This window comes from Gastrolobium bilobum, unplaced genomic scaffold, assembly GCF_033153095.1.
Source record: "Gastrolobium bilobum isolate Gb01-03AN ecotype WA unplaced genomic scaffold, APGP_CSIRO_Gbil_v1 utg9749, whole genome shotgun sequence".
Lineage (NCBI taxonomy): Eukaryota > Viridiplantae > Streptophyta > Magnoliopsida > Fabales > Fabaceae > Gastrolobium > Gastrolobium bilobum.
In genome coordinates this window covers 113,705-137,037 of record NW_026895218.1, presented here as the reverse complement: position 1 = coordinate 137,037, position 23,333 = coordinate 113,705, and the positions used below count along the sequence as shown (strand labels likewise).

Genomic DNA, 23,333 nt, shown 5'->3' with positions numbered 1-23,333 from the left:
AAACTACGCGGGCAGGGCGCTTAAGCTCGCTCCAGGGCGCTTAAGCGCCCACAGACAGAGGGAATTTACAATTTTTAGCCACCAAGGGCGCTTAAGCTCGCTCCAGGGCGCTTAAGCGCGCTACCTGGGCGCTTAAGCCCCCATTTTGGGCGCTAAAGCCCCATGCGACAGAAAGCTTTTGGTCTTCACAGGTGCATCAGGGCGCTTAAGCCCCCTCATGGGCGCTTAAGCCCCCTGAGCAGGCTTAAGCCTCCATTTGCAGGCTTAAGCCCCCTCTTCTGGGCAATTTCCTATACTCATATTTTTCATGCATCTTTCTTGGGGAATCAATCCTACACATTTTACAACCTATTTAACAAGCTTGTGATATCCCTATATCATTGCTCAACTCTCATCCTCTCATCATTGATTTAACGGAAATTGGGCAGCATAATCTTTGTTTTCTCAACGTTTCCCAACTTAGCACAAGGTACCTAATTGACTTTCCAGCTCAACATATCCAATACATAAAAATACATTCATGCATTTAACTTACAGTAAGCATCATACACCAATATCTTCATTACTTACAATATTACATCATGTCTTAATTACAAATCTCATATACATGCCAAAGGACTTAGCTACAAAATGAACATGATCAAAGCAAGTAACCCTGTATCAGATACCCATTACTACTACAATGATCATGCACTAAGTCCTCCAAAATACATCATGTGGCATCAAAATATACATATAGCAATGCTAAATGGCATGCAACTCAACATGTCCAGCTATCAGGTACAGTCTACTCACGCTTCTTGCCTCGATCAACCTCACCTCTATCAGTACCTGAAATGATGCCCCACAACACGGGGTGAGATATACGAATATATCACAGTAAACCAGAGGTCCTTGGAGATCACTCCACCCTAAGGTTCACTTTGATGTACACATAATCATAATAGCTTAACACATTCTTATCCACAAGCATCACATGGACTTCCAAGAGAGATCCACTATGGGCTGTTTCTCTTAGGCTCTTACCACATGGAGATCCACATAGGGCTGTTTCCAAGGGAAGTCCTTTCCTCAATCTATTCCAAGAGAGATCCTCAAAGGGCTGTTTCTCTTAGGCTCTTACCACATGGAGATCCACCTAGGGCTGTTTCCAAGGGAAGTCCTTTCCTCAATCTAGGAACCTCCAAGAGGGATCCACATAGGGTTGTTCCTCTTAGGCTCTAATCACATGGAGATCCACATAGGGCTGTTTCTAAGGGAAGTTCCTACCAATCATCCTCATCATAATACTATCACTCATAACCTCAATCACAATCCTCAACCATTACCTCATTCATTATTGCTACTTCTATAATCATTCCTCAATTACTCTTAAACAATCAAACATCAACCAATAATCATCAATCAATCATAACATGTATCAATGCATGAGCATACAATCACTATCATAATTACATATCACATCTCATAAACCATTTCTCCTCAACGGAGTATGGTGGAACACTCAATGGGATCAACCACAAGGTCCAAAGGTTTACCTTGCTCTTGAGCTTTCCTCAATTGCACACAACCCCAAGGGTTGGTCACTCCACTTGGTCCTCTTGCCTCAATCCTATCAACACAAGGAATACAATCAAACAATGCTAACAATGCAAGGAAATCCATAGTTCCAAGCCTAGATTTCTCAAAACATCAAAGCATACTAAAATAACACTATAAACTCATTTCTACCGATTAAATGTCATTCCTAGCATTTTTCACAACATACTCTAAGCCTCATTCTTCCTTGAACATAGCCAATCTACTCAACATTTCATAAAAACCCTAAAACACTATTCATTAAACCCTAACCATGAAATTTTCCAAGAAAACAAGGTTCAAAGGTTAAAATCTTACCACCAATGGTCACACAATAGAGGAATGAGTGTTCCTCAAGCTTCCATGGAGGTAGAAACTCCCAAAACCCCACACTTCTCAAAAGGGGCGAATCTTTGGGGACCAATATCTCTCTCCACAAGGACTCCCACTCAAAACCAAGCTAGGATTATGAAAGAGGGGAAGATTTAGAGTAGTTTAGGCTTTTGAATCACCCAAAACGGTTGGGATTTGCTCCCACTAGGTTTTCCCTCCTTCTTCCTCTCTTCTCCCTCTCTTCTCTTCTCCTCCTTTCTGTTTGCTGTCGACGGGCAATGGGGGGAAATGGGTTCTTCTTTGTTCTTTAGTCACTTAACATAGGTTAAGTGACTTTAAGCGGGTATTGGTTCGTCTATCTATTCAACTCCATTAATTACCAAACTTTACCCAAAAGTCTGGAATATTATTCTAGGAATATTACTATTTTTATTTTTATATTTTGGGTACTTTCGCCAGTACCCATTTATACCCCTTAATTTTCACTGAGTACACTTTTTAACTCTAAGTGACTCAGATTCATTTAATTAAGTCTTTTACTTAATTTTACTCACTAAAACATGCTTAATTATTTAATTAAAATTAATCAATTAAATGCTTAAGTTTGGGATATTATATCTGATCCTTTATTTTGTATATGGCCTGTATATATTTTGTACATGTCTTTCAGTTGGATGCATGTACATTTGAGTATTCAGGCATGTTGATATGATGATGTAATATTCAGTTTATGTTTGTGTTGAATTGCATGTTGTTAGACATAGTGGCACAGAACCAAGTTATGCATGCGCCCATGGATGGGTATATGATCCTATATGGATATCTGGTATGTCTGAAAGTATATACTGTATAAATTGTCTATCAGGGTACCTTAATAGTGGGATTTGCAAATCCCCAGTTGTCCGATTTACGGAGGTTACTCTGTCCGATTTTCGTCTCCATCAAATAAGAATTAAATTGGAAGAAGTATGCAATGTGATATGTCATGTGAAAAAGGATTAAAGAAAAAGTTAGCTCGTATTTTCGTAAGTTAAGTCTTCCGCTATTTCTGTTTGTATCATATGTATGTTAATTGAACCGGCTCGAGACGGGGATGTTACAAGATGGACCGAAAATAAGTGTATTTTTATCTTCAAATTCCCAAATATATTTCATCATTGTAATGTTATAATGTAAGGAGTTAATTGTTTGAATATTTTGGTTAATTTAATATTATGAATGAAGAAAACATCCAAAGAGCACAATTCCAATAGAAAATACAGCAATATAAAAACACAAGGAAAACTAGTCTAATAGCCAAGTGGGCTGCTCAAAGCAGTCGTGGCTTCTAAAACTTGTGCCTCCTGTTGAACGATACTCTCCACTAGTTGATGTTTGAGATCTTCTACATGTTGAGTCAAAATACGCTTTGATTCCAATAATTCTTTCAGTGCATCTTGAGAGACTTGTAAACCAGGAAACAATGCACGTCTCTCAAGATCATCCAACCAGTCCTTATCAAAAGCAAATCTGCGCACATCTTGTAATAGTTCCACAAAATCAGAGTGGCTTGATCCCAAAACATCCAACACACTATGGGTTTGAAGGAATTTCAATAGCTCAGCCAGGCAGTCATATGCATAACCCTTGTATCTATCACTAAGTGCATTGTTTAAGAAAACAGAAGGATGCTTCACTAGAAAATCAGCCAACAATGACAGGTTGTCTGAAGCCAAACGCTTCTTGGAGACCAATTGCTCAAGCTCCCATGTGACAAGAGAAGCAAAGTTCAATTCTTTCATGTTTTGCCAAGGGTTCCCTGGAATTGAAGTAAAGAATAACTAAGCATCCTAAGCAAATAATTTAATAAATACATAAATAAAAAGTAAAAAGAAAGGGAGAAAATACCTTCAAATGGAACTGAAGGAGATTTGGATGCAATACGAGAAGGCTTAGATTCTGAACCTCCTAATTCTTTATAGTTAGAAATATGTTCCTCAATGTTTGAGCTCACTTTCATGGAAGCATTATCATGTAATGAAACTAAACAAAAGATGGGATAGGAAAGAGTTCAAAATAAAAATTTGACGAGGTAACAAAAGGAAATAAAGTAGATGCAAGAGTCTTCACCTGGATCATGAGTCTTAGTAAGGGCAACCACCAACTCAGAAGTTTCCGGAGAGTCTCTGATATCAACATCTTTTGTGGTAGGAGGCTCGGTAGTGACACCTGAAAAAGAAGGTGTGGCTATTTGGCCATCACCATCTTCCTACACATTCAAATATACAAACTATATTATCATCCCCTAAGACTTTATAGAGTCAGCCTCACTGTATTCAACAATTCATGTTTCAGTTTGGACGAGCCTGATTTCACTATGGGAAGAATAAGAAGATAAGAATAAGAAAACAAAAAGAATTAGTGTTAAGACTCAACATTTACTAAGCAACAATCTTATCCCCCTCTATCCAACTTTGGATATAGGTGTTAGCAGTAGTAGTAAATTATAGGTGTTAGCAGTAGCAGTAAATTATGGGTGTGATAATGGCATATTCAAAAAGATTTATCTCTCTAGCTCAAGCTAGTGTTCAACACCTCAATTCTTCTTCTTCCATCAAAGTTGTTTCAAACATGGATTCTTTTAAATCCAATCCCTTGGTGCAATTAATGATTTGGAAACATGGCAGCATTAGGTTTAAGCAGAGGAACATATTTGAATGCTCATTTGCATACAATAAGCTTACCGGCGAATGTGTTTTATGCTCAGAAGTAACTAATGTTCCTGGTAATGAACTAACTGATTCTGAATGAGTTGAAGATGTTGGTGTCATAGAATTCGCTGATGTAGCTCCTTCAACACTTCTCTTAATACTCTGCACAAAATCAAAAACAATAATTGAAGTATGGAGTAAACATCCATTGAAAAATAATAATAAGCATAACAAGGGAATGCCTTCTCTTGAGGAGGAAGTAATGGTCCTAGTGATGTGCTTCTTGTTTCTGAATCAGTGGACAGAGTTTCTTTTACAGTTTTCTCTGATGTAGAATCCTTTTGAATGGCTTGATCCTCCGTTTCTTTGAGAAACTGTAGAACATAGAAATGAAAATAAGTTGCAATATATTTATAAGAAGTATACGGAAGTACTATTCATATTGATTTCCTGTTAAGTTTTTTTGCATGATGAACATGGTGAGGTGGTATTACATTATTTCCCTGAAGAGATTTAAAGGTAATGTCAGTTTCTCCAAGTAGGTGTTGTTGGTTCATCAAACATGGTTCTACCATGTTTTGTTCATCCACCAACTCCTGTAAAGAGCGCATAAGTAATAGTCATGAACAATCAATAGTTTCCTCCAATACTAATAAGAAGACCTTGAAGTGGGCTCACATGTGAATGTGATTCATGTAGAGGGATATCCAATGGACTTGGACATGGCCTTCTAATTACTTCTGAATCCGTTGGTGATATTGTTATTGTTGGAATCTCTAAACCAGGAACTTTCTCAACAAATTCTTGTTCTTCCTCAAGTGATTGTTTGCTTTTTGTCTCCACAAAAAGGAACTCATTCGATTCAATGTCATCTTCTTGTTGATCAGTATCGACATGTGAACAAATCAACTCACACCCGGATGCTGCTTGAACATCAGGCCCAACTGAAACTTCTTCAGTGATTTCTGCAATTGGATTTTGATTGATGGTATCTTTATTATTAGAATCTTCTTCATCAAGTTCATCAACCATGTCTTCTGCCACGCGCTTGAGAAACCAATCGCCAAATTCTATAATAAAGTGTTATAGATCAACAACTCCTTCATCCAGTAACTCATAAGATTTTTTATATTTGTTTTACAAGCAGTGAAGGTATAAAATTATTTGTCTATCTTTACCGAATAATTAAAATTTTTGCATAATTTTATCTTTCATATAATAATAGAGCTTCTATTAGTTAATGTCTAAACTTCTATTTAAGAGCTTGAATTGTTTATATACTTCAATCCAACAGTTTAAAATTATAAAAATGTTCAAGACACATACATGAAGGTGAAGATATATGAATAACTTTAATATATCTCGAATAGTAAACAACTTCTTTGTTTTTAATTCTTAAAGAATAACTCTAGAGATATTTATCTGTAAGTCCTTTGTGAGTAAAGTTAATAACTTTTATGAACAGTTTATTAAATCCTTAAACATAGAGGCCAGAGCGAAATTTTTTTTGATACATTTTATAAGAATGGTTTGACAAAAATTGTAGAGAAAAATTTACTATAAAATATTAAAACAAGTAAGATCACCTTTTTAAGAATTCCATTCCACTTACTAGATTATTAATGGTTTAAAACTTCTATTTTCCAAGTAAAAAAAGAAAAAAATTGTAGCTCATTGTAATCAATTAAAAGGGTAGGTATCAACTTAATCTTAATTATATTTGTATCTAATTGCCGGTTTATTTGAACTTTTATCTCCAATCAATTAATAGGCATAAAAGTTCTTAGTTTTATATGAGGAAGGTTATACTTACAACCTTTTTTTTTTTACAACCTCTTACAACCATATCTTATCACTGTTGATTTTCGTCAATCAACGGTTATCATTTATTGTGAATTAATAATTAATTAATGAGTTTAATTTGCTAAAATGATAACCGTTGATTGACGAAAATCAACGGTGATAAGATATGGTTGTAAGAGGTTATAAGAAAAAAAGATTGTAACTATAACCTTGCAATTTTTATACTGATATAAGATGATCCTTCTAATTGCCGGTTTAAAACTGACTTTTTAAAACTTGAGACAGTAGCCCCATAAAAAGTAATGCACATGTATATACTTTATTAACATATTAGTGGTGAAGCACTTGTATTAATAAGTAGTTATTTTTATAAATGTTAAATTCCATTAAACTAATTGATAAATTGAAAGTTTAATTTGTTGATACTTCATTGCATTACATGTATTTTTTAGATGCATTTTATGTAATTATGTATAAGGAGAGAAGTTATAAATTTAATTAATATTCTATGTAAATTCTGATAAAAATAACAAAAATAGAAGCATATATTGTCCAAAATTTTGTAAGTACTCCATGATAGGGGTTCACATTTGGAAGAATTTGCCATGACAGAGATATCAAATTTTGCATTATATTTTATGATTCCAAGCAATGTAATTATGTAGAACGAGCATGTCAAGCTTTTTTTTTTATTATTAAAAAAAAGTGTATAAAGTGTACCTTTGATAACATATCTAGTAAGCCTTTGAACCTTGTCGATAGTTGTTGTTGAAGTCAAAGAGAGTTTTGGACAACTCTGTATGAAAAGACTTATTGCAGTCTCGAATTCAATCCTCTGGTAGAGGCTTGGAAGTTTGACAAATACTGCAAATTTCAGATTTGGAAGCTCAACTTTCTGATCACTTTGTTCGTATTCGAATACTTGCTCTAGCTCATATGCTTCTTTTATTATCACATTCTCTAGCTTGGGAAACTCTTTAGATGTGGAGACAGGGAAGATGCATTTCAGTTTGTCGCATTTATTTACCACAAGTATTGTTAGCTTTGGGAAGCCTATCTTTGAAGAGAGAAAATTGGACATTTTGTGATATTCCACATCCTTTTCAATGATTTGCTTTAATTCTTTGCATTCTGTTATGATTAGTTTATGCAATTGTGGTAGGTATCTTAAAATAGCAGCAGAAAAGATTACTTCCAATTTTTCACATCGCGCAATTGTTAACTCTTCAAGGTTTTGGAGGGTACAAGAATTTTTGGGACCCACAAAAATATAGGTCATCTGAGGCTGATCACCCAACTGAAATTTTTGTAATCGTAACTGCATTTGTTGTTCATTTATTTCTTTGGAGTTGTATATCTTGGGTTTTTCCAAAGTGAGAAAAGATCGCACGTTTCCACTCAAATCCTACAATAAATAAATACAATATAATCACATAAATAAAATTAGCATTCTACTACTGATAATTTCAAAATCATATTAGAAATAAAATAAGTTAGTAATAAATGTGATAACAACATTTTTATATTTTAACTTGAAACACTTTTTTTTAATCTATATTTTTTATATTTACCTGAACTAATTATGCATACACCTTTTTCCTATCTTTAAAATAATTTTTAGATATTTTTCTCTTAATTTCTATTTTAAAATTTTATCCAAATTTAAAATTATTTATACAATACATGAGATACTAGCTAATTGTTAGAATGATAATTCCAAAAATTATCTGATCAATACACGAAGTTAAATAAGGCTCTATGCATTCTTTTCTCATGAAAAAACTATAGAAAAGAACTACAAATCATGGCTTTAAGAACCAATATATGGAGTTTCATTTTTCGTTGGTTTTAAGAATCACAGTTTAATTACTAAGAGACTTACAACTTTCACGTGAAAAGAAAATACATTATCATTAAGAAAATAACTTTAAAATGAACCAACTTTAACCTATAACGAAATTGTAAGGATTCTTCAATATCTTGAAATCCTTTATGTTACATGCAACGTGTTGACTCTTACATAAATAATGGCACAAATCATTTATATAATTTCACCCATAGCCTAAAATTTTGAATATAATTAATATTTAATTAGCAATAAAAAATTTCGATAATTTTGACTCGAAAAATATTCATGTTTTAAAATGGGTTAAGTGAATCTCTATTAGTATGGATTAAACTTTAAGACTACTATAATGATATAACAATTTAAAAATCAGTTTAACCGACCAAAATACCAGAACCCTAAACATAAAAATCTGTTTAACTGGTTGAGATTAGCTTCACTTGGATCCCATATTAGCCTAGCACATTCAGAAAAATCAATTCTCTTTTGTATTATCTAAGATTCGATTTTAAGTAGTCATGGTAAGAAACACACTGAATTGCTAGATAATCGTTTGAGTTTTTCCATTCCAATTACTTTTACTAGAATGAGCACACAAACATTTGCCAGACATAGACTTACTTTAAATATGATTACATGAAATATTGACAAAAAGGAAATCCTAATGCATACAACAATACATTAATGGCAAATTAGAACATTATGGGCCTGTTTGATGGTTAGGATAAAGCGTACAAGATATATTTGATGGATTATCATATCATATTCTTCTTCGTTATTTGATGAACCAATAGAATATGATAACTTTATGTTCTCTAAATTTTTTGTTAAAACCATCATGCCTTACTTATGCCTATCTAGGGCTGGCAATATGGGCCAGCCCGTCCCGGCCCGCCCCGGCCCGCCGCTAGCCCGTCCAAAATGGGCTGGCCCGCCCCGGCCCGTTTTGACAAAATGGGTTGAATTGAGTAACCCGGCCCGTTTTATGAGTGGGCTGGCGGGCTACGGGCCAGCCCGCCTAAAATAAAAAAAATAAAAAAATAAAATACAAAAAATTAAATTCTGCATAAAATCACATAAAAAAATCTGCATAAAAGCATACAAAAATCTGTATAAAATCCTAATATGCTTATGAAACCAAGAAGATCAGTGTTTAATAATCTGCATATAAATATGCATCTTTCAATCCAAAAATAATAATAAAAAAATAAAATCATATCAGGATAAAATAGAATAACAAAACAAGTAACAAAGTGTTGTATGAGCAGTCCACAACAATTCAAAAAAGCCACTTGCAAGCAGAGAAATCTAAGATACGGAGCTACATAACAATTGGGTAACCTAAAAAAAAAAAAAAAAAATGACTTGGCGGGCTGACCCATATGGGCTGGCGGGTTTGGCGGGGCGGGTTTGGCGGGCTGGTGGGTTAAAAGACTCAACCCAGCCCGCCCCATTTGGCAGGCGGGGCGGGCCAGCCCGGCGGGCTCAGCCCATTTTGCCGGCCCTATGCCTATCTCAATTTGTGCATGTTCTTTTTTTTTTTTTTTTTTGGTATGGTGTGCATGTTCTTTTTTTTTTTTTTTTTTGATAACATGTGTGCATGTTCTTTAAATTCTATGGAAGTTAGGAATTTCTCCTTACTATCGCATTAATATGATTTTCATATTCTTAATTAATCCTAATTACTTGTCTTTTTTAAATGATTTTTAAAATTCTTACACAAACATAAGGATACAATTATATGGTGGGTTCGATCCCACATTCATGTTCCCATTTTCCCTGATATTTAATACGGTCTTTCTAGATTTTTATTTTTGAAATCGATCTTTAACAAATTAACATTTGCGATCCGATGACATTCTTTGAGTAAGATCGAAATCCTTGATGAATTTCACAAACAGCAAAGATTTATGGAAAGAGGGGTACCTTGATGGTTGTGCTACCCAATTCTCTTGAATCATGAACGGACAAATCACCAAATGATTTAATGCTAAACTGGGAGCATTCGCCGAGTGTAAACTCAGTCAGAAGTGGCAACGATGTGGAGTAGTTTTTAGAACAAATGCCGATTAAATTTGGCAGCTTGAAAAAGTTGAGAAATTTCAAAGCTGGAAGCTGAAGGTGAATCTCACTTTGGTTTTGATGATCATGAGGATAGTGTCCAAATACAGATTCCAATAGCTCACAACGTTTCACCAAGATTTTTTCCAATTTCGGAAACACATCGCCCCAATTATTGCCACCACGGTCATCTCCGGTGTCTATTATTATGTGCTTCAAATTATCACAATACTCAATTGTCAAAGTTTCCAACATCATTGTTGGGGCATTAGACATGATAAACACAGATTCTATCTTTGAAAGATCCCAGAGATCAATCTCTTTAATATTGCGCAACATCTGTGGTTGTTTTGAAAGACATTCAGCACGTTCCCAAAGGTGATTTGATGCCTGTAATATAATCCCAACAAAAAAAGGTTCTAAATAAAACTAATAGAACTGATACAAATCCTAAAAACAGGCTTACATTAAATCCATAATATAATGCTAACAGTAATCTTCAAGATTAGGATGTTTAATATGAAAAGGACCTATAAATATAAGATATGTACTATCTATTAAAAAGAGAAAGTACCAAAAGATAACACAAGAAGGTGAGAGGGTTACCGATGAGATTGAGCTGTGTTGCAGTTGATCCTTGGAAACCAATGGAATTTGAGCACTTGTGGTACTCCTCAGTTTGTGTCTATATTTATGAGTCCAAGGGAAGATATTGCATTTCATGGGGTCTGATTGCATTTGTGACTTGGAAGATGACCTCTTCGGGGATGAACGCTTGGGATGATAACATTCTGGAAAAATGTCAATGAAATTTGGCAAGCCAGTGAGCTCCATTTTGTCCAGTGAAGTAAGTACGACATCCTTTACCTCTTGATGCAAATCCAGCTCTTCATTTTCATGTTGGTATTTGCCAAATATGTATTTCAGCTCATCACAATATTCTATAGTGATAGATTCCAGTGCAGGAATGTCTCGAGCAGAAAGGACCGGAATTATAAATTCCAAGAGGGGACAGTATGAGATATAAAGAGTTTTCAAATTTGAAAACATTGGGGCGTGACTGTTTCTTCTTTTATTACCATTATCAACACCAACTATTTCATCTCCCAAGTTCTCCCCTGTTCTTTCATCTGCTATTATGTTTACCAGTTGCTCACAGCCCATTATTTCTAATTCCTCCAATCGCAGTAGACTTTGTGAAGTCAGCAGTTGAAATAGGGTTACCAATTTCGGGCAATGCCACAATTTGATGGTCTTAAGATTGTAGAGGTTTAGCTTGCTCTTTAACAATATGCTTCCCAAACCATTACAGTCATTGATGAGTAGCGTCTCTAAACTCTTCAGAAAGTCAAAGGGAAGAGGACCATTGCTTAGTTCTTCCAAATTTTCCATTTCATCAAGTTCTAGTACAGCCAACTTGGAGAAGAAGTTTTGTTCCGAAAAATTAATATGACTAGTGTCAATTAGACACTGTAATTTTGACCAGGATTCCAAACGAAGTTTCACAAGATAATTCATACCGTCATCTATCGGAACAATCTCAGGTATGAGATTTCTCCACTCCCCCTCAATTCCTGTTAGCTTAAGAATCTCTGTTGTTTGTACCAGATACTTGAATGTTGCTTCAGAGAAATAAGTATCAATATATGAAGCACACACATATTTTGACACTGAATCGTATGTTTCATCATCATACCCATCTCTTATATGATACCTTTGCAATGCAGGCAAGGTTATTTTCTTATGAATTGATGAGCTGTCAACCTTGAATTTAGTGAAATACAATTCTTCTAGTGATGAGCATCTTTCAATCACATCAAATGTAGTATCCATTTCAATTTCACAGCCATCCAAGTTCAGCAATCTAAGTCTCTCTAGCTCTGCAATTTCACGTGGCAATTCGACCACTTCACAATAAACCAAATCAAGAGCCTCAAGGCTTCGTAGTTTTCCCAAAATAGAGATGTCACCTAATCTCAATCTTTCAAGGAATAGAGATCGAATATTCGTCAATGACTCGATTGACTGTAGCAATGATAGAGGCCTTCCCCAATGTTGACATGATAAATACAAAACTCGAAGCTTTGCCATATTTTCGAAGAATGAATTTGGCATTTCCATCGAGTCTTCTTCAACCATACAGTTGATTTTAAGAATCTCAAGTTCAGAACCATCAAACCTATAGGAAAACACATCATGTTCGTTTCCTTCCAATAACAAATATTTCATACCCTTCTCACTTTCAACCAATGATTTTTTATGTTTGCCAGACAGATTCACTGCTCGTATCTCTTTGTTAACCTTTAATAAAGCCACTTCACGAACCAAGTCATGCATTTTCACACGTCCTCCCTCAGCCTTCAACAATAAACAAGAATCTATGAGTTCATTTTTGGCAACGGCTACTTGGATTCGAACATCATCATATTTGTCATAAACTTCCCCAAAAAGACCCGCTCCTATGCCAAATCTAGTTAAAACTTCAGTGGGAAGTTCTTCATCTTCTGGAAAAACAGAACATAAGAGGAACAATCTCTTGGCTTCTTCATTATTCATATTATCATAGCTATACCACAAACATTTATAAATTTCATTCAAATCTTTATTAACACCATGCATGGGCTTTTGCAAGGATATTAAGGCTGCATTCCACTGTACCTGACGTTGTTCGCCCTTTAAACGACTGGCAATAATAGCAATTGCAACTGGTAACCCTTTGCATTCTTTGACAATTTCATGTCCCTTATCCATCAAACTTTTAGGTGTACTACTGCTTATATGAGCATGCTTTTCGAACAGGGTCCATGCCTCATCCTCTGGTAAGAGCTGCAGTTCAATTATCTTCTCACATCCCAATGAGCGACATGCGTTTAGATCGCGTGTGGTTAGAAGAACTCTGCAACCTTTGTGATCATCGCTTTTTGGAATCCCTATTTTTTCAAATTTGATATGCTCCACAGTATTTTCCCATACGTCATCCAATATTAGAAGAATTTTCTCACCATTGGTTAATCTGCTTCGCAGTAATTTGCATCGCTCTGATTCGCTCTTATCCTTCAATTCTGATGCTAATCCCAAGGGTACAGCAATATCATCTTGAATCTTTCTTATGTCAGGAGTATATGACACTGTAGTATCAATGACATGATCAAATTGTTTCGATTGCTCGAGTTCCTGACCTACTTTTCTTGCCAATGTTGTTTTGCCAGTGCCGCCCATCCCTTGCAATCCAGTTATATAGTTGTCATCTGTCAGTGCATCCAAAAGTTCATTGTATATCAACTCTCTACTTTTAAAAGAAATGTAATCTTGGGAAGAATGGTATTCAACGCCCAGGAGATGAGGAGTGAGTCCTGTAATATTCAAGTTTTCAAGTTCTTGATTGATTCTTCTAGCATCCTCTGTTTTATTGGCCAGTTCTTTTCCCCTATTATATCGCCATATGCAATTAGGACACCATCCAAAAAAACATGTCTTTTTTGTTTTTGTGTCCTCTTGAATGAGCTTATCAGCTCGCTTGTCCCAAGAAGTGACATCAGCTGGAGTATCTTGTGAGCTTCTTTTGAGTTGATCAACACGTTGCCCCACAGCCTTAACTTTTGCTTCCAATATTTCTTTTTCCTTTTCACAGTCCGCAACAATGGATGTGAAGCAGCATATATATCGTGCTTCTCCAATTGCCCAGTCCATCAATTTCTCCAAACCCTTCTTTGCTAATTCATTCGGGATATCGGCCATCTAGATCAAATTCAATACATCAAAGTTAGTCATAAATATTTACCACAACTTCCTATAGAAATTATCCAATTGCATGTATAAAATTATGGGTTTAACCGTTAAATTAAATTTGTATAAATACGAGGACAAGTTATATTTATAAACTTTTTATTTATAAACTTGCCTAGGTACTTCCGAAAATGCATTCCTCTATTTTTGTACTCCTCCTAATACACTCAAGTTTGTAAACAAAAATTTGTAAATATAGCATTTCTCATAAAAATATATACTAAATATAATAATATAAGCAATACAACTAATACCACAAAATTCTGGACTCATGCATTTCAAATTGTAGTCTAACTAAACAATTATCTTCCCACAGGACTCCAAGTCAGCACATTTCATTCATTCATTTGTTTGATCTGATCCTAAATTATAATTTTTTTAAAGATTTTGCTTGTTTATGTTGTCCAGTACTTCTTCATCCTTAAAATAAACACAAGCTTGAACACTTTCCACTTAGTGAACAATTCTTGTTTATTATTCAATTCACAAAAGTTATAAGTGCTTGTCCTCCCCTGGTCATTCGTGTATCTCACAGGATGTCCTGTTTGATGAATTAAGTTTTAATTTCTCTCATGTTCTGAGGCCACTCAACCTTTCTCTCTCTCCCGAGTCTGCTCCACCTTAGCCTCTATTCATTTTGCCACTGGCTCCTCCTCCTCCTCTTCTTCTTCTATGCCTTGTTTCTTTTAAAATTTTATTCAATTAAAATATCGACAATTGATATTATTCATGAGTGAGGAAATATCAGACATTGTAAACCGACTCCCTAGTATATATCACTAGTCCATAAGTTATTCATAGTATTATTTTTCCTAAAAGTGGTAATTGTTATAATAAATATTCTTGTGGAACATACATATTCTAGTTATAACATACTAATTGTATTAACACAATGAAATGCTGTTAAATAGAATTGGAAAGGAAGTTAAACACATATATTTACCTCAATCTTTTCTAAATTTTCTACTCTTTTCCAGAATGCCTCGACTTTGATCCCAATCCTGATCCACTTGAGCTTTGAGCAATCATAAAAAGTTTTATTATTATTATTATTATTATCCTGAAAATAATCAAACAAGCTACATCCAAATGACATTTATACTTAAAAGTACTTCTCAAATATTACATCCAAACGTAAAATACTATTGGCTTTTGTTGAGATATATAGTCCCACATTTGTTGTATGTGCAACTAATGTGGAGTTTATAAGGCCTTGGGCACTCCCACCCTTTGAGCTAGCTTTTGGGGTGGTGTATCCCAAGGTTCTTCACATGGTATCAGAGCCTCGCCGCCCCCCACTTTCTCTTGTAGCGTTTCTTAGCACAGGTAGGCTGGGCCTGTTGCATTGTCCACTCTTCAAACTCATGGGCTCTTGTGTGAGGGAGCGTGTTGAGATATATAGTCCCACATTGGTTGTATGTGCAACTAATGTGGAGTTTATAAGGCCTTTGTAACACCCCGTTCTAGAACCGGTTTGTTAACATCGCATTATGATATTAAGCGCAGTTACAATCACATCTCATAAACCATTTCTCCTCAACGGAGTATGGTGGAACACTCAATGGGATCAACCACAAGGTCCAAAGGTTTACCTTGCTCTTTGAGCTTTCCTCAATTGCACACAACCCCAAGGGTTGGTCACTCCACTTGGTCCTCTTGCCTCAATCCTATCAACACAAGGAATACAATCAAACAATGCTAACAATGCAAGGAAATCCATAGTTCCAAGCCTAGATTTCTCCAAACATCAAAGCATACTAAAATAACACTATAAACTCATTTCTACCGATTAAATGTCATTCCTAGCATTTTTCACAACATACTCTAAGCCTCATTCTTCCTTGAACATAGCCAATCTACTCAACATTTCATAAAAACCCTAAAACACTATTCATTAACCCTAAACTCATGCAAATCTCCAAGAATCATGTGAAAGAGAGTGGAAACTTACCACCAATGATCACACAATAGAGGAATGAGTGTTCCTCAAGCTTCCATGGAGGTAGAAACTCTCAAACACCTCAATTTCTCCAATGGCCGAATTTTTGGAGGAGGATATCTCACAACACAATGCTCCCCACTCCAAACTAAGCTTAGATTACGAAAGAGGGGAAGATTTAGAGTGGTTTAGGCTTTTGAATCACTCCAATCGGTTAAGATTTGCTCTCACTCTCTCTTCCTCCCTCATTTCCCTTCTTCTTCTTTTCTCCTTCTTCCTTTCCTCTTCTCTGATGCTCGACGGGTTGCTTGGGGGGGTTTGGGTTCTTTTGTGTTCTTTATCACTTAACATTGGTTAAGTGAAATAATGCGGGTATTAGTTCGTCTATCTATTCAACTCCATTAATGACCAAACTTTACCCAAAAGTCTAGAATATTATTCTAGGAATATTTATAATTTTATTTTTATATTTTGGGCACTTTCGCCAGTACCCATTTATACCCCTTAATTTTCACTGAGTATACTTTTTAACTCCAAAGTGACTCAGATTCATTTAATTAAGCCTTATACTTAATTTTACTCACTAAAACATGCTTAATTATTTAATTAAAATTAATCAATGAAATCCTTAAGTTTGGGGTATTATATTCACCCCACCTTTTTAACGATTTTGTCCTCAAAATCGATAAAACCACTCATTCAATCATCTATGGATTTATCCGAGAACTCTTCTTGTGTTCCCGAAGTTACCCTATTATTCAGTTCCTCTTTTCCTCATCATCTTATCATAAGATGAAATGTTTCATTCATGATTCAATCTATGTTTTATAATTAGGTGATACTAATATGTTCCAGCACTTTTATCTTTCATTTTCCTCAAGGGTCATACCTATTCACTTGATATTTAACCCTGACCTTCTGCGGTCCTACTAATAACCTCATACATAAAATCTCATCTGATGGAACTTCCAAGAGAGATCCGCTATGGGCTGTTTCTCTTAGGTATCTGACCACAAGGAGGTCCCGAAGGCTAACTCCAAGGGAAGTTCCCCTCAATCTGGGCCTTTCATGAGAATTCTCTATCTCATAGGATACTATCCTCATGGAGGTAATACCACTACATCCATGGAAAGGTCATTGCATACAATTTACCATCTTTTAGCAATCAATACATAGTCTAGTCTTTAATTACTAGACATAACGAGTCACACAATCATAATTGAGTCCACAGTCTAAGCATGTGTGGCTCCAACCTCAATAAACTATGCATGTCATATTAATCTACATGCGTCATACCTCCCGTCAAGTATGGGAACCTCTCTAGCTGGGGTTGGGTCGAAGTGCTAACATGTGCCGCTGCTGGAAGACCAGAGACCACTTGCACATGAGCAACTCGTCCCACGATTTGGGGACAATCCCTCGCATAGTGACCAGGTCTAGCACACTTGAAACATACGTTTTGACCCATCAAACAAACGCCCTTGTGATGCCTCCCACAGTTGTCACACTGGGGCACAAGAGGTCTTTCATTGTCCCAACTCTGTTGACTCCCGCTTCTCTTAAACTTTTCCTCAGATTGTTTAGCTTGTAATCTTTCTTTAATATTCCTGTCATCCATCTTCTTACCCTTTTCTGAAGTAGAGCCAGTTGCTCCACTAGCACAGATGCTTGTGCCTCGGAAGACTTCTTACTTTTCGGCACACCATAAACTTCTTCCACCTTCCGGCATTGGTTCACGAATCTACTAAACTCTCGGATGTCACAATTTGACATCTTTCGAGACATCTTCTCATTTAGACCCCATTGAAATTTAGAGGTCATCTCGGCCGGAATGGGTAAGGCTCTCCCATAGTTAGCATATTTCACCAATTCATTGAACTTGGCGAAATATAGGTCAATTGTCATCGACCCTTGCTTGAGATCGTTATACTCATTCTGTTTCTGTTCCCTAGCCTCCCTAGGAAAATAGTTATCCAAGAACAATGTCTCGAACAACCGCCAGGTGATTTCCCGGCCTTCAGCTTCTAATGGCTGCACGGTATTGGTCCACCAATCTTCCGCTTCCTCTTCCAGCATATAAACAGAGTAGATTAACTTCATTGCGTCAGGGCATCTCATCACCCTGAATATCTTCTCCATAGCTTGGAGCCATTTCGCAGCCGCCATTGGCTCATAACCTCCCTTAAAAGAAGGAGGTTTGTGTTTTCGGAAAGCCATCAATCTTCTTTCTTCAGCTTCATGCTCGTCAACACGCTCAACACGTGGTTGACGGACCTCAGTGTGATGGCTATGACTATCAGAATGGTGGCTAGCCTCACCTTCATTGTTACCTGCTACACCCTCAACGTCCTCAACTCGGTCATCATCGCGGCCATAGCAGTCCGCGAGTCTTCATTTGTTTTTAACAAATTTTCATTGGCTTGCCTGCTAGCAGCCAACTCTCTCTGAACGGCTGCAAGAGCTTCAGCCACGGGATCAGGCGGTACGCCCGTTGCCCCACGGCCACTTCTGGGCCTCACAAGAGCAGCCAAAACAGGTTCTGGCTGAGCATTGGTGTTTGATGGTCCGGGGTTGTTTCGGTGCCTCGTCATGTCACTACACATGTTACACAAAGAAGTGAGTTGATCAGGCCCACACTTAGTGATCACAAATGCAATAATCATCAAGAGTACTAAAACAACTATAAAGCATCAAACACTAAGCATACTCAACAATAGCTAACAGTTATTCCCGACGAAACTGCTCTGATACCATAAAATGTAACACCCCGTTCTAGAACCGGTTTGTTAACATCGCATTATGATATTAAGCGCAGTTACAATCACATCTCATAAACCATTTCTCCTCAACGGAGTATGGTGGAACACTCAATGGGATCAACCACAAGGTCCAAAGGTTTACCTTGCTCTTTGAGCTTTCCTCAATTGCACACAACCCCAAGGGTTGGTCACTCCACTTGGTCCTCTTGCCTCAATCCTATCAACACAAGGAATACAATCAAACAATGCTAACAATGCAAGGAAATCCATAGTTCCAAGCCTAGATTTCTCCAAACATCAAAGCATACTAAAATAACACTATAAACTCATTTCTACCGATTAAATGTCATTCCTAGCATTTTTCACAACATACTCTAAGCCTCATTCTTCCTTGAACATAGCCAATCTACTCAACATTTCATAAAAACCCTAAAACACTATTCATTAACCCTAAACTCATGCAAATCTCCAAGAATCATGTGAAAGAGAGTGGAAACTTACCACCAATGATCACACAATAGAGGAATGAGTGTTCCTCAAGCTTCCATGGAGGTAGAAACTCTCAAACACCTCAATTTCTCCAATGGCCGAATTTTTGGAGGAGGATATCTCACAACACAATGCTCCCCACTCCAAACTAAGCTTAGATTACGAAAGAGGGGAAGATTTAGAGTGGTTTAGGCTTTTGAATCACTCCAATCGGTTAAGATTTGCTCTCACTCTCTCTTCCTCCCTCATTTCCCTTCTTCTTCTTTTCTCCTTCTTCCTTTCCTCTTCTCTGATGCTCGACGGGTTGCTTGGGGGGTTTGGGTTCTTTTGTGTTCTTTATCACTTAACATTGGTTAAGTGAAATAATGCGGGTATTAGTTCGTCTATCTATTCAACTCCATTAATGACCAAACTTTACCCAAAAGTCTAGAATATTATTCTAGGAATATTTATAATTTTATTTTTATATTTTGGGCACTTTCGCCAGTACCCATTTATACCCCTTAATTTTCACTGAGTATACTTTTTAACTCCAAAGTGACTCAGATTCATTTAATTAAGCCTTATACTTAATTTTACTCACTAAAACATGCTTAATTATTTAATTAAAATTAATCAATTAAATCCTTAAGTTTGGGGTATTATAGCCTTGAGCACTCCCACCTTTGAGGTAGCTTTTGGGGTGATGTATCCCAAAGTTCTTCACAGCTTTTAAAAAAAGTAAATCATAGAAAGTCCTTATTTTCAAAAGCTCATCCAAACGGGACCTAAATTTACATACCAACAATATGAAAGAATGTGCTTTCATGGATAGGTACGAAAGGGAAAAATCTACTATGCAACACCATGTAAGTCATTTTCTATTAGAAAGAGTTTTTATTTTTTTTATTTTTTCAAGTACTGTCTATTCATAGATTAACCCCAAAAATTTTTGCTTTTTCTTTACAATTACTTAAACACATTTTAATTTTCTTAGTTCAACTATTTAATTTTAAAATTTTACATTTACTTGTTCAACAAGTTAATTACAGGTAATTACTTAGAATCGTTGATGTGTTTAACAGAAATATCAACACTTTAAACACAAGTTACTTAATTTTGGAGTGGTGTATCCCAAGGTTCTTCACAGCTTTTAAAAAAAGTAAATCATAAAAAGTCCTTATTTTCAAAAGCTCATCCAAACGGGACCTAAATTTACATACCAACAATATGAAAGAATGTGTTTTCATGGATAGGTACGAAAGGGAAAAATCTACCATGCAACACCATGTAAGTCATTTTCTATTAGAAAGAGTTTTTATTTTTATTATTTTTTCAAGTACTGTCTATTCATAGATTAACCCCAAAATTTTTTGCTTTTTCTTTACAATTACTTAAACACATTTTAATTTTCTTAGTTCAACTATTTAATTTTAAAATTTTACATTTACTTGTTCAACAAGTTAATTACAGGTAATTACTTAGAATCGTTGATGTGTTTAACAGAAATATCAACACTTTAAACACAAAGCATATTAATGTTCCCTAATATGTATTTTGCAATACCAAAAATGACATAAATAACTATTCCTATCAATACAATCGACGGAACACAATTTGTTCAATATGATGTTGACACAACAGAACATGGACAACCTTAGATTTAAAATTGAAAAAAGCTTTCACGTTTTTTTCCTTTTACTTTTAGGATGAAAGTCAATTGAATAACTCCAAGTAAATAAATAAAAATAGGATTAAATATAAAATTATTTAATTATTTAATTTAAATGGATCAATTACAAATTAACGAGTTCTTAAGACACACGGCGTGAAGTTTTCAATATTATTTTCAATTCTTTAAAATAATCGGAGAGGAATTAACGAAATATCATAACAACTTAAATATAACTATTATTGCTTTTTTTTTTTTTTTTTTGATAACATATTATTGCTTTTTTTGTTTGTTATGATTCTATGATTGAATAAAGTTACTACTCATTCGGGAAAAAGAAAAAGAAAAACTGAAAGAAAGGAAGAAAGGCTGCATCTACTTCTAACAAACTGGCACTAATCATAATCATAAAACTACTGCTCAGAACATTACTCAATTGAAAAAAATAGAGAACTCTAAGGGTAGCTCAGTTGGCAACTGAGCTCCCAAGAGTTTGCTTGAGTTACGAGTTCAAATCCTGCCTCAAGCAAATTCTTGGAAAATCTTTGAAGCCAGAAGATGTGTTTCTCTCCTCGAATGGAGGAGAGGAGGTTGAATGGGGATACCTCTAAGTTATACCAAAAAAAAATCAAGAAAGAAAGAGAGTAAGAAGAAAAGGAAAAAAAATAGATAAATAACTTTTCAGCAATAAACGTTTAGAACAGAAGATGATAAAGAACTACAATCAAAAGTGGCAGGCAAAGCATAACAAAATAGACTCAAAAAATTAGGAAAATATGTAAACTAAAAAAACTTGGATTTGACGTAATGATCTAGGGGAAGAGATAAATAAGCAAAATTTTCAGTCAAAGGGATTTGAGTTGTGAAGTTTCCCCATTCTAAATTATACAGCCCCTCATGTGCAAGCATCTCAATGCTTCTCTTCTATTTGAAACATGTCCAACTTCTTTCCCACTTATTTTGGACCGGCCTTCATAGCCTAATTTATTGGGTTGGCCAACAAAGATCCATTAAGGGGTTATTCAATTGCCTTTCCTTAGAGATCACAAAAACCTCTCCATAGAGGATATCTACCCTTTGCACAGCTCACTATCGTACGCATACTATTTGGAGCAACTCCTCACTAAACAATGAGGAATTGGGCAAATGGTTAGACTCATCTTTATCCTATGATGAGGGAACATTTCCCACCTATAAAAACCCTTCTTCTTCCATCCAAGAGGTATTTGAAAATCACCATCCTCATCAGTTGTTACTCTACCAGCTATTACTCTCCCAGATTTTAGAGCAACAATAGCCCTTGCATATTCCTCCTCTCTTAGCATCCACTAAGATAACACCTACGGTGCTAAGATCTTTGGTCCATACTACTAACTTGTTGATCACCCTCACATCAGGATACTTTGCCCCTTGAGGGATACAGAGCTAGCTCTTACTCAATCACAGCTCATTGGCACCATCTGTGGGAATCCATAAACTTTGATTCCCATATTCTCTACCAACGGAGCTAGAACTACAAACCCACCCCCAATTTTTGAGCTCTCTAATCAACGAAAATGGTTCAAATAAGAAGGACTCTCCCACCAAGAGCTGCAACTCCAGAGGGTCATGTTTAGACCTTCCACGAAGACTCTATCCCTTTCCTCCAAGCTCCTGCATAGTAATTGCTATGCAACATGTCTTGCAACCTATTTTGGTCGTCGTTGGCCCTGTCATAGCGATCTTAACTGCTATAGACTCAGCCACAATGGCCATGATCAAAGAGATTAGGAGGGAAATTCAATACCTCCGTCAAGCTGTCCACCAGAACCGCCAGCTTAGGTTAAGATTCAAGTTGAAAGCGTAGGTCCCATGTGACCTGGGCACTTGCAAATAGCCCCGGTTGTCGAGCAATATGATGTCCCAGTACAACAGGAAATGGCGGGTTGCATGGCACTAATGCCAGCTGATAAGTGTCAAAGACACTATGTTTCTAGAATCAAAAATAGATTAAATAATGATGAATATGATCAGGAATATAGTGATAATTAATGAATGCAAAAGATTATAGGGTTTTAATATTTGGACATGATATTAACTTAAAAACATATTGGCCTCAGGTTTAAATTGTTAAACCAGAGCATTGGAGCCAAGCGGAAGCTAGAAGGAATTAAAGCAATAAATGTAGAGCAATGATTTAGTGAAAATATTCTTGAAGCTGTCTTTCAGCCAATTTTTCACATCGAAGATGATGGATTTTGATCTCATGTTCTTCAAATAAGTTGTAGATCTTTCTCTTATCTTTCCAATGAGACCAAAATCACATCAATTGGACAAGTATAGCTCACATTATGGATAAAATACGAAACTATGTTTTTGCTGCGAAAATAGCACGATTTAACGCGCTTCGGCCCGGTTG

The 23,333-nt window shown here is 35.9% G+C and overlaps 1 protein-coding gene and 1 long non-coding RNA gene across 2 annotated transcripts; both read right to left on the bottom strand.

Annotated features, from left to right (window-relative positions):
* Positions 1-434: 434 nt before the first annotated feature.
* On the bottom strand, positions 435-16,085 carry LOC133300473 (uncharacterized). The gene is made up of 3 exons (XR_009750063.1): positions 16,049-16,085; positions 15,690-15,764; positions 435-831 (listed from the first exon to the last, which is right to left on the bottom strand). It is a non-coding gene; the product is annotated as an uncharacterized LOC133300473 (long non-coding RNA).
* On the bottom strand, positions 4,479-14,049 carry LOC133300484 (uncharacterized). The gene is made up of 7 exons (XM_061500043.1): positions 10,918-14,049; positions 10,177-10,701; positions 7,125-7,809; positions 5,280-5,671; positions 5,096-5,197; positions 4,844-4,975; positions 4,479-4,763 (listed from the first exon to the last, which is right to left on the bottom strand). The coding sequence occupies exons 1-7, from the start codon at positions 14,047-14,049 to the stop codon at positions 4,479-4,481; spliced, it is 5,253 nt and encodes a 1,750-aa protein (XP_061356027.1).
* Positions 16,086-23,333: the final 7,248 nt, after the last annotated feature.

What these genes read in the sequence shown, in the direction of transcription:
- LOC133300484 (XM_061500043.1), bottom strand. Translation starts at nt 14,049, where the DNA reads ATGGCCGATATCCCGAATGAATTAGCAAAGAAGGGTTTGGAGAAATTG. An exon ending in TGGGTAGCACAACCATCAAG is followed by an intron (nt 7,810 to 10,176) that starts GTACCCCTCTTT and finishes TATTTATTGTAG; the next exon opens with GATTTGAGTGGAAACGTGCG. An exon ending in TACTTCCTCCTCAAGAGAAG is followed by an intron (nt 4,764 to 4,843) that starts GCATTCCCTTGT and finishes GATTTTGTGCAG; the next exon opens with AGTATTAAGAGAAGTGTTGA.